The sequence below is a fragment of the Grammomys surdaster genome, unplaced genomic scaffold (genome assembly GCF_004785775.1).
Source record: "Grammomys surdaster isolate TR1022 unplaced genomic scaffold, NIH_TR_1.0 213, whole genome shotgun sequence".
Lineage (NCBI taxonomy): Eukaryota > Metazoa > Chordata > Mammalia > Rodentia > Muridae > Grammomys > Grammomys surdaster.
Genome location: NW_021604658.1, coordinates 5,549,316 through 5,561,097, shown reverse-complemented (window position 1 = coordinate 5,561,097; position 11,782 = coordinate 5,549,316). Strand labels below are relative to the sequence as shown.

At 44.9% G+C, this 11,782-nt stretch overlaps 1 protein-coding gene across 1 annotated transcript in view; it reads left to right on the top strand.

The window, feature by feature from the left end:
• Positions 1-4,460: 4,460 nt before the first annotated feature.
• Scpep1 (serine carboxypeptidase 1) overlaps positions 4,461-11,782 on the top strand; it is a 29,262-nt gene continuing 21,940 nt past the window's right edge. The window contains exons 1-3 of the mRNA XM_028772476.1: positions 4,461-4,580; positions 7,224-7,372; positions 11,629-11,718. Of these exons, the coding sequence (XP_028628309.1) occupies positions 4,505-4,580; positions 7,224-7,372; positions 11,629-11,718 (315 nt within the window). The 5' untranslated portion in view covers positions 4,461-4,504. The remainder of the gene's footprint in view (positions 4,581-7,223; positions 7,373-11,628; positions 11,719-11,782) is intronic.

Here is an 11,782-nt window from a genome sequence, read left to right as displayed (position 1 = left end):
TCTTTGAGTTCAAGGGCATTTAAGACAGCATGGGAAAGGAGAAAGAGATTTTCCCTTATGGAAAGTCCGTGGAGTAGGAAGGCCAGCTGGCTGCTTTCACCACAGAGTCTGGCTCCTGAGTCTTCACTTGGTAAAATAATGGCTGGGCTATTGTTTTGTTTTTAAAACATCTTACTCTAGGTTTCATTCTGACTACTCTGTGCAAACAGGCTACAATTAACTCAGTAGGCTCTGGGTCCTGGTTCTCTCTCTCATCGGGCTTTGGAAATGCAACAACGAAACTTTATTTGGTTGTAGCTAAATATACAGGTAAATTATTATTCCTGTTATCACACCTATGACAATTTAAATTTAGATGCCGAAGTTGACAATAGGGCTCCAAAGTACCTCTGCATGTAGCAGTCCATCGTCATACATCTTTCCGGTCCCCTGTGACATATGCACAACAGCTTGAGGTGCCACTTAGTATAAAGTAAGCAATAAAGAGCATGTAATTCTGAAAGACCCATTCGCCTCGCCTTCTGGAAAGCCATAGAGGAAGAGCAGAGCCCCAGATATCCGTCTAGTCCTTGTGGGTTTCTGTGCAAACCGTCATCTCCATCATATTTCATCTCTGATAGTTTTCCATTATGACCTTTGTCAATCACATTTTTTTATGTATATGAATGTTATTTCTGCAGCTACATATGTGTAGCACATGTGTAACTGGTGCCCAAGGAGCCCAGAAGAGGGCATCTGATTTTCTGCAATTGGAGTTTTAGACAGTTGTGAGCCACCATGTGAGTGCTGGGAATTGAACCCTGGTCTTCTGCAAGAGCAGCAAGTGCTTTTTTTTTTGTTTTGTTTTGTTTTTTTCAAGACAGGGTTTCTCTGTGTAGCCCTGGCTGTCCTGGAACTTACTCTGTAGACCAGGCTAGCCTCAAAGAAATCCACCTACCTCTGCCTCCCAAGTGCTGGGATTAAAGGCATGTGCCACTATCCGGCTAGCAAGTGCTTTTAAACAGAGTCATCTCTTCAGCTTCAGAATCTCTATTTTAAAAAGCTAATCACCCCTATATTTTATTATGAAAAATTTCAAGCATATAGAAAATTTGAACTTTTTTGCTGCAAATACTCTGGGACTCATAGTCTACCACTAAATATCTCACTATAATTCTTTATTTTTATCTATGTATTCATGTATTCATTCTCTCTCTTGAGATAGAGGTCTTGCTATGCAACCCAGGTTAGAGAAAACCTCACGGAAATCCTCTTGCTGCAGCCTTCTGAGAATAAGGTGCATACTTACTACATCTGGTGGTTAAGTGTGTTTGGCTCTGGCCATAAAGAACACAGAAAAGCTTAGGCCAGTGTTTGCTATATAGTTAGTTGTTTTTATTTAACTTAATTGTTTTTGAGGCAGGATACCATGTATCCCAGGCTGGCTTTGTATTCCTGACTGTCCTTCCTCTATCTCTGATTCCAGGGTGGCCTCGAATCAGATGTCCTATATTATGTAGTGCTAGGGATTAACCCCAGAGGGCAAGCGTTCTACTCACTGAGCTGTTTTATTTTATTTTTTAACTTTTTTTAAGACAGGGTTTCTCTGTGTAGCCCTGAGCTATGTTGTTTTTAAAACAAAAATCCCAGCCATTTACCAAATCAGAGGCTGTGGTCAAAGCCCACTAGCTCAGAGAGGCAGAGGCACCCAGTGGACCTTCCTACTCCACTGATGTCCCAGAAGGAAAGGCTCTTTCTCCTTCTCTACACTGTCTTGAATACCTTAAAGACTCTCTTTGCTGGTTTTTTTTTTTTTTTTTGGTTTTTTTTTTGGTTTTTTTTCGAGACAGGGTTTCTCTGTATAGCCCTGGCTGTTCTGGAACTCACTCTGTAAACCAGGCTGGCCTCGAACTCAGAATTCCACCTGCCTCTGCCTGCCAAGTGCTGGGATTAAAGGCGTGTGCCACCACCGCCCAGCTCCCCTTTGCTGTTTAATTCTATTCACTCTCTGTGGGTTTGGTTGCTTGCTCTGCCTCTTGACCCAGGGTTGACTTTATTTAACTCTTGGGTTAAAGGTATGGGCTAGGTTTGAGCCTCATTACAACAAGGTTTTTCCAGATCATAATTTTGGGATTCACAATGTGATTAAATATCCTGCAACAGATCAACATCCTCCATACTGAGCAGTGTGCACCTCTGTATCTTACCAATGTTTCCCAAGGGGCCATGCTCAAAGGCTAGACTTTTTCAGACATTTGGACCCACCCATGTTTGTGGCGAGCTTTTAGGACCTCTTGGCAGGAATCTGACATTGGGCATGACAAGGAAGTAAGCTCAGGCAAGAATTTAAGGTTAGGCTAGAACAAAGAAGTAGGCTCAGATATTTTAGTCATCCTGATAAGCCCTTAGAAACAGTGATCACTGAAGTAATCATGGGACTTTGTTTATTGTCTTGCCTGTTCTTTGACTATTTGTGTTTATTGTATTGCTTGTTTTTCAACCTAGAACTGACCTTATACTTGCATGTAATTAAAATGATATAAAAGTTGATTGGGAAAAAAATAAACCTGCCTCAGCCTCAGAACTGGCTGAGGTCATGCTACAGTGTTGTCTAATTCCCTCCCTCTCTCTCTCTCTCTCTCTCCCTCTCTCTCTCTCTCTCTTTTTAAGTCCTCACTCCTGCACTGAAGAACTGTTGACTGACTGAGCTCTCTTGGTCACATGTTAGAGCAGGAGAAACGGGGACAGCAGACTCCCAGTTCTCAGCACCACAGTCCTCAGAAGCAGCATAGGACAGGCACTATACTTTCTAGAAGCTAGGCAATCTACAGGCTACAGAGAAAAACATTTCTGTTGATTTATAGGAGGCGTGGGGGAGGATAAAAACCGGAGTCAGAGACACCTGCTTTGTTTTTTGAGTTATCTACGCTCTTACAACAAAGTACACTAAGATAAAAGTCGCTTCCGTGTAGCTCTCGCTGTTTCTTAGCTCTGTGAGTTGACTTAGTACTCCTAAAATATTCCGTAAAATAAAAACTTATCTTTAGACAGACAGACCACACACACACCACTGCAGTCCACATTTTCTTCACTCCTCTCCACAAGCCCTTGATACCTCCTTTATTTTTTATTTTTTATTTTTTTATTTTTTATTTTTTGGTTTTTCGAGACTGGGTTTCTCTGTATAGACCTGGCTGTCCTGGAACTCACTCTGTAGACCAGGCTGGCCTCGAACTCAGAAATCTTCCTGCCTCTGCCTCCCAAGTGCTGGGATTAAAGACATGCACCACCACCGCCCGGCCAATACCTTCTTTAAAGATCTATTTATTTTATGCATGTGAGTACACTGTTGCTGTCTTCAGACACACCAGAAGAGGGTATCAAATCCCCATTACAGATGGTTGTGAGTCACCATGTGGTTGCTGGGAATTGAATCCAGGACCTCTGGAAGAGCAAGTCAAGGCTCTTAACCACTGAGCCATCTTTCCAGCCTGATACCTTCTTTTAAATGACTGCTTTGAAGATACTATATCAACACACAGTGATGTTGACTACACTATCAAGAAAGGCACATTTTTTTTTGCTGTGTTTAAAATATATAACCCAAAAGTTATAGGCTATGTATAATAATTTTCTTATGAATTTCTAATATATTAATGACACATGTGATTTAATAATAATATTTTAGATTCACTTTATTTTATATGTGAGTGTTTTGCCTGTAGGCTTGTATATGTGTCCTGAGGAAGTCAGAAGAAGCTGCCAGATCCCCTGGAGCATGAGATGTGGAGTTCTGAATCGTTGTGAGCCACCATATAGGTCTTGGAACCAAACTCGGGTCCTCTGGAAAAGCAACAATGGATGCCCTTAACCTCTGAGCCACCACTTCAGAGTAATCAGTTTCTGAAAATGGAATCTAGTCTTAAACAATCTGCTGGTTCGTGCTTTAATCTGACTTTATCTTTGCAGATGCAGTTTAAGAAAATTCTAGACCTAGGACTATTGAGATGGCTCAGTAATTTAAGAGCACTTGCTGCTTTTCCAGAGGACCCAAGTTCAGTTCCCAGCATCTGCACTGGGCACTCACAGATCCCTGGATCCCTAGCTCCAGAGGAACCCACACATGTGGCATAAGCCCACACATGTGGCATACACACTCACACACATATATACACATAAAATAATAAAAACAAGTCATATAAAATAAAACACTAAGCCTTTTGTCGGAGAAGACAAACACGGGCCGTGCTGAGGGGATGGTGGTTACCCAGTGGTAGTTTCTCAATCCTCCACTACTTTGTAACCAAAGTCAAATGATACATTAACTACCTCCTTTCTGTAGCACCTCCCTCGAGAGCCCTTGTAGGAGGTCCTGGGTGAGTCCGACCCGCAGAGGGAGCGCGGAACAGGGGGAGCCTCAGGGCCCACTTAGGCTCCGCCCCGACTCCGCCCATGCCCCGCCCATGTCGTCACGCGCTGGCCTTTGGCTCCCGCCTGTTGCTGATGCTGCGGCGGGGTTTTCATCATGGAGCTGTCGCGGCGGATCTGTCTCGTCCGACTGTGGCTACTACTCCTGTCGTTCTTACTGGGCTTCAGCGCGGGTAGGTTCCTTAGAAAGACGCACCAACGGCGGGTGCCTCCTTCTCGAATTTGTTGATGCGTTCGCGTTTTTCTTTTTTTTTAAACATATTTTCTTCCCCCGCTTCTTCCCTTGCGAAATTTATATTGCTTTTGAACCTCTTAATTTTTATTTATGTCTTAATTCAAAGTGCCTTTTTCTGCCCTTTTCTGATGCTGGGTGATTCCTCTTCGTGGAGGTAGAAGTGTTGAATGTACATAAACGTATGGTTTCAGGAAACTGCTGATGAGCGAGACTTCACGGTCCAAAGGCCACCTCCCCTTTCTCCTGTGGTTGGCTGTCTAGTGACGTTATAAGTCATTTGACTGAGCTCAGATTGGAGACTCCTAGAAATCCTCGCTTTGAAACAATGCCTGCCCCCTCTGCTGGTTCAGAACAGACATAATATATATCAGTTGACTCCACTGGCCTGTTTTTGGGCAAAAGCAAATTTGTTTTGTGGGATGACTTGCAGATTGACACCTTTTCTTTTTTTCCAGACAGGGTTTTTCAGTGTAGCCTTGGCTGTCCTGAAACTCTCCATAGATTAGGCTGGCCTCAAACTCTTTAGAGATCTGCCTGCCTCCCCCTCCCAAGTTCTGGGATTAACTCTTACTTTATTTAAAACAAGCCAAAAAAAAAAAAAACCAAGCAAAAAAAATGTTTTCATTTTGTTTTGACTGCGTGTCTATCTGTGTACTACTTGTATGCCTTGGCGGTCGGAAGAGGACTTTGGATCCCAGGGAACTCATCTGCGAAGTGAATTCTGGGAATCAAACCCAGGTCCTATGGAAGAGCAGACAGTGGGAGAGTGCTCTTAACAGCTGAACCATCTTGCCAGCCTTTTTTAATTAAATTTTTTCTTGGTTTTTAAATTTGTTTTGTGAGTGTCAGCGGGTGTGTGTGTGTGGTCAGAGGACAACATGGAAAAGTCAGTTCTCCTATGGTGAGACTCCCTGTGACTGAACTAAGGTTGTCAGGCTTGGTGGCCACTGTCTTTTATCTCTTGAGCCATCTTACCACCCCCTGATTTCCAGTCTTAATTCAGAAAAAATATTTCCTGGTTTGAGTCGAGAGCTGAGAATTGCAGTTGGTCCCCATCAGCCCTTTGCTCTTAAGAAGCTGCATGGATGGCAGCCCTGAATTTCTCTTTTGAAAACGGGGACTCCGTTAGTCCTACAGCTTATGTTTGGGAAATGAAAAATATGTCTCTTCCCACCCCTTCCCCCTTATGTCTTAACAGTAGTTAGTACCAGGGAAGGGAGAAAAATATCAGGGCTTAGATTATGAGGGACTTCAGCCTTATCAGTCATTTTCAAGGGAACTCTCTCTGATTTCATTTTATTTTATAGATACAGCTACACCTGTAATTTTTCGGCCTGTTTTTCCGTAGATACGTCCCCACCCTGACCCTGTGTGCATGCCTGTGTGTGTAGGTGTGTACATGTGTGTGTGTTTGTACACATGTGCACACGTGTATGTGTAGATATGGAGGTCAGAAAAGAACCCCATGTGTTGTCCCTGAGGGACTACCTACCTTTTTTCTTTTTTGGAAGACAGTGACAATGATTTTGATTTTCTCTGGTCTGCTACACCAAGTAGGCCCGACTGGCTGGCCAGCAAGCCCCAGAAATCCCCTGTCTCCAGCCCTGGAATATTGAACACAAACAGCTAGAGATGGAATTCTGGTCTGTGTGCTTCCGAGGTAAACACTTAGCTGACTGACCTGTTTCCTCAGCTTCATTTTTTGGTTTTCTTAATCTTCTTTCTCCTCCTATTTTTTTTTTTTATAAGTACTTCTTAAAGATAGGGTTTCTTGTTGCCCCAGCTGGCCTCAAGCTCACTGTGTTCTGAGGCTGGACATGGGCTCCTGATTCTGGCTCCCTAGACTTCCACCTTCCCTTGCCCACCCTGGTCCTCATGCCATCTGCCCACTTTGGCTGGGACTTGAACCCAAGGCTTGGCACAAGTCAGGCCAGGGTTCCACACCTGAGCTTCTCTCTCAGCCTTCTTCTTTTACTGCCGGTCTTACTGTGCTGTGATTTGTATGTGTGTGTGTTTATGTTTATGTGTGATTTGTGTGTTTTTGACATAGGGTCTCACTGTGTAGCTCTGGCAGACCTGTAACTCACTTTATAGACTGAACTGGCCCCACTGAACTCACAGATATCCACCTGCCTCTGCTTCTTTTTTTTTTTTTTAATTTATTTATTTTATTTATGAGTACACTGTAGGTGTCTTCAGACACACCAGAAGAGGGCATTTATTCTCATTACAGATGGTTGTGAGCCACCATGTGGTTGCTGGGATTTGAACTCAGGACCTCTGGAAGAGCAGTCAGTGCTCTTAACCGCTGAGCCATCTCTCCAGCCTCTGCCTCTGCTTCTTAAGTGCTAGGATTAGAGGGGTGCACAAACATGTCCGACTGAATTCTCTTTGCGTGTATATCTTTCTTTTCCTTATGGGCATAATATACTGAGTTAGATGAATTACCTCAGGCATAAAGTAGCGTCTCTAGCCTGAATGACTACCTCTGCCAAGCTTGGAACTTACCTGGAGTTAGTTCTCTTACCTCATCTTTACCACCTCAAACTCCTCAGGAAATGACTCTGAGCTTCCGTTTCAGGATCTGTCATCGACTGGCGGGCACGGGAAGGCAAGGAAGTATGGGATTATGTGACTGTCCGAAAGGATGCCCACATGTTCTGGTGGCTCTATTATGCCACCAACCCTTGCAAGAACTTTTCAGAACTGCCCCTGGTCATGTGGCTTCAGGTAAAGTAACTTCTTTGTCTGGCCTCCAGGTCAGGTCTCCTTTAACCTCTTTGCTTGGTTCTTAAGAGTTTCCAGTTTAGCAGTGACTGACTGGTTTTGGTCCAGCCAGTCCTGGGGGATTCACATGCTTCCGAGACAGCCTAAAGCAAGGGTGTAGCAAAGAAAGCCCTATTTTCTGCTCTTAATTTCTTTCATTCCTTTTTGGAGATAGGATCTTGCTGTATGGCCTTGAGCTCGTGGCAGGCTTGCCTCAGCCTCCTGAGTGCTGAAGTTAGAGGTGTACAGCTCCTCCCTTACTTTCTAGACTCTTTTTATATTGAGTCCTAACGGTTTTAAGGCCCCTTACTGAAAGCTGTCTGTGATACAGTTGGCTTCTGAAAAACAGAAAGAGTTAGAAAAGTTCTGAGGCAAAGGCTGAGGTATCCCAATCCTCCTCCCTGCTTCCTCTCCACACAGTCCTGAGCTCCAACTTCTCATCTCCAGATAAGCCCTTTTTTTTTTTTTAAATAAATTTTGAGGTTATAATATAATCATGTTTCTCCCTCCCTATCCTTCCCTATACCTCTCCTTGCTCTCTTTCAAATACATGGCTTCTCTCTTTGTTACTTATTACATGCATATGTATATACATATATATTCCTAACTGTAGGGTGCCAGTCAGCCATTTGTATCTTAGCACCCTTTTCCCTAGTGTGTTTGTATTTTAACTCTTTCCTTGGGGTTAAAGGTTTAAAAAAAAAAAAAAAAGCCTTGTGAACTGTTTAGGGACAGGCAGAGATCCTGCTTGCATTCTTCAAATGGCACCTACGGTGGCCTCACCCACCTGGAAGACTAGTCTTCAGGGAGGGGCTGAGGAACCTTGAGGTTCCTGATGCCTCGCCCATAATTAGGGCACCCTGGTACTCACCTCTGTGGGATATAGGGCGAGGCTTCCTTCGCAAATGCCTGCCAGAGCTGAGGCTCTGCCCCAGGGCCTGTCACTGCAGACTTGATGTGTGGTTCTGAGGGTGAGCCTGCTGCAGGATCTTCACAGCTGCCCTGTTGGGAGCTGAAGATAAACAGCTCAGCCTGGTAACACTAGCTGAGAAATATTCCGGGGCGGAATCTGTGTACTCATTCCTGATCCAGCAGCTGGTGGTGAATGCATGGGTGCCCGGAAGAGCCTGGTTGTGGGAAAGTCTGGGCCTGCTGGTGGGGACACTTGGGTTTTCAGCACCTTCCTTCTACTGTTAGCTATAGCCAGACACTTCCCTTCTCTGGGCCTTACTGTTCTGAGTGGGGTGGATTTGAGTGGTTTTAAAGCCTTCAGGAAGCCAGTGCAGGGGACAAAAAAGCAGAAGTGCTAATGCTGGGGTAGGGCAGCTGCTGAGTCCTAGGTTTGAGGCTGCTTCTTTGTCCCCTGCTACCCCCAGGGCACTCTGGGCTTTCCAGAAACCAATTTAAAAAAAAACAAAAAAACAACAACAACAAAAAAAACCACTGCATTTCATAGGCTCAGGATTCAGCTCTGCCAGGGAAAGTTTGTCTAACCTGCACAAAGGCCTTGGGTTCTGTCCCTATCACTACAAAACACAAAATGAAACAAAACCCAAAAGTTGCAAGGTAGCCTTCCGCTTGACCACAGATCTGTTGGGGGCCCTAGCATCTGCCTGGCCCTCAGAAGTTGTCGGGTATGTGGCTGTTGGTTAGGTTAACCCCTGGCTGAGTCACTGTATGAAGGTTAGTGACTGAAGACACCGGCTGCTCTTCCCTATTCCCGCAGAGGCTGAAGGAAGAAGAATAAAATACATAAGGAGGAAACAGTTAATTTAGATAAGAAGATCTAGTTAGCAGCCTTCCAAAGACTGGTGCAGTAGCTTCTTTGCGGAGTGGCGTTCTTCGAGAATTGAGGTCATGTCACGAGTGGAATAGTGAGCTATTTGAGGAATAGTAAGGTATTTTTCAAGTCATTCCAACTCACTCACTGACACATTTATCTTATTTCAGAGGAACCATGAAGTCCTGAGCTGCAACTGTCTATACCACTTATTTCCAGGGTTTTCGATGAAGAGTTTGTGATCCATTTATTATTATTGTTGTTGTTGTTATTGTTATTATTATTACTATTATTATTCTATTAAAATAGCAAAGGCATAAATAACACAGACTGTAAAGTTCTTGGTATGTAACCATGGTGATTTGAATTTAGATACCCTTACTCATGTAAAAGCTTTGTCAATGGTACTAGTTTGTAACCGCAGTGCCTTCGAGGTAGAGACAGGATGATCTCTGGAGCTCACTGGCCAGCCTGGTAGCAGAATTCATGAACTCCAGGCTCATCAATAGACCCTGCCTTAAAAAATAAGGTGGAGAGTGATTGAGACAGACACCTAATGTGACCTTTGGCTTCCACATGTGCTTGTGCATGTATACATACACACACACACACACAAAGTGAGATCTTCCCTGCAGTTTCTCCTAGCTACCGGGAAAGGAGCACAGGAAGATGAAGTGGAAATTCACAGTCGTCCAGGCTCTTAGATTCTCAGATGTGCTCCCCCCAACTTTGGTTTTCATCCAGCCCATACCAATAAGTCTCATTGAAAGAAAGGATCCACCTTCGTTTGAGGGTGCACTCTTCCTTTATGTTCTTTGTATTTTCTTAGGAGCCACAGTATTTTCTGGAGTTTGATTCTTCTGAGTAGCCACATGATAGGTCAGCAGATGTGATGTCACACCCTCTTCCCTATGGGAGACCGTCCCAGTTGCTCCCCGCTGCTTGTTGCTATTAGTGGCTCTGGGATGAGTATCTCCAACTGGTTTGTGGACTTTCTGCTGCTGAATTAGGAAATCTTGACATATAATCACGGGGGAGTTGAGCCTCTGATTTTTATCAAGGAGGTTAGTGTCAGTTCACAACATTACTATGGGGGATATTTAGCAGGTAGTGCCTATTGCCTTGTCTAGCCGGTCTTAGCCTTGTTTCCACTCCACTGTCTCTCCTTGTGGGAGGGGCAGGGTCTTGCCTAGACGAGCCTTCAATTCAATAAATAAGTCTCCTTCCTTTGCATGCAGTGCAGGGATCACAGGTGTCTGTCACCACGCCCCAGTCAGGCTCTTTTCTTCAGATTGCCCTGGCTTCCACTATGCCATGTAATTCTTCTCTTAACCCTCTCCCTTCGCCACCTGTCTTTTTATGCACTGAGAGACTATATACCCTGGGCCTGTCTCTGACTCGGCTGCTAATGTTTTCCACATCCCTGCCCCCAGCTCATCTGAGTCTCCTAGATCCATCTGGAAAACGCCCTTCTTTTTTTTTTTTTCCCCCTGATCATCTGTCTCCCAGAGGACCTTTTCCCATCAAGTCCCCTTTACCTTCCCCGGGTTCACCTGTTTGCTTCTGCCCACCCCTCCCGCTCTGAGCCTTTCAGAGCACACGGAGCTTGCCCTTTGCAGTTTGGAGGCTCCAGTACTGATCTTCAGTTTAGAATCCTGCCTCTCTGCTGCCCGTGTAAACACCCCATGATGTCACGTGCTCCCACCCGAGACTTCTGTGTTGCCTCTGATATATGCAGAGGACAGGCTTATCCACTGGACCCCAAAGGAGAGTCTTTCAGCTTTCTGTTGAGGGGTAGGAAAGATCAAAAAGCTCAAGTTCTCATTCAAATGGAGCCTGCAGTTGCTAAGAGGGCCAGGGCTAGCCTGTTCTATCCCTCCTTGTGCCTTTATGATCTTTGAAATGAGAGAGATTTAGTGAGCCCCAGATCAGGCCCAAGTTTAAGTCCAGAGAACCAAGAGGCAGGAAGGGTCACCTAGGATCTTCCCCCAACCCCCTTCCGCTCTGGCTTCAAACTCTGTGATCTGCCTGCCCTGAGTGCTGGGGTTAAAGGTTTGTGCCACCACTGCCTGGCTCACCTAGGACCGCTAAAATCATCACCATCCTTTCAAAGAGAGACTTGTATGGTTCCTTCGGGAGTTTGGTAGGTACAGAAGCTCCCAGAAAACATGGAGCTGAAAAAAAAAAAAACACATCCTTTGCTTTTAAGTTTTTGTTTGAAGCTCAGGATGACTTTGAGCTGATCTTGCTGCCTCATCCTCCTCAAGGGCTGGGATTACAGATGTGCATTTCCTCATCCAGCTGCAAGTGTGTCCTTTGGATGGGGTAGTTGTGGCCCTCGTGGATTCTTAGTTGTTTTCCTGGGTGTGCACATCTGTTATAACAGCCAGGGCTTGGCTGTGTTTTCTCTGGTTAATACCTGTTTCTTTTTCTTCCACAGGGTGGTCCAGGTGGTTCTAGTACTGGATTTGGGAACTTTGAGGAAATTGGCCCTCTTGACGCCCAGCTCAAGCCACGAAACACTACCTGGGTACAGTGAGAACAGCCCCTCAACCCTGCCTGCCCTTAATCCTCTCAGAGGCCCCACCCAGGGC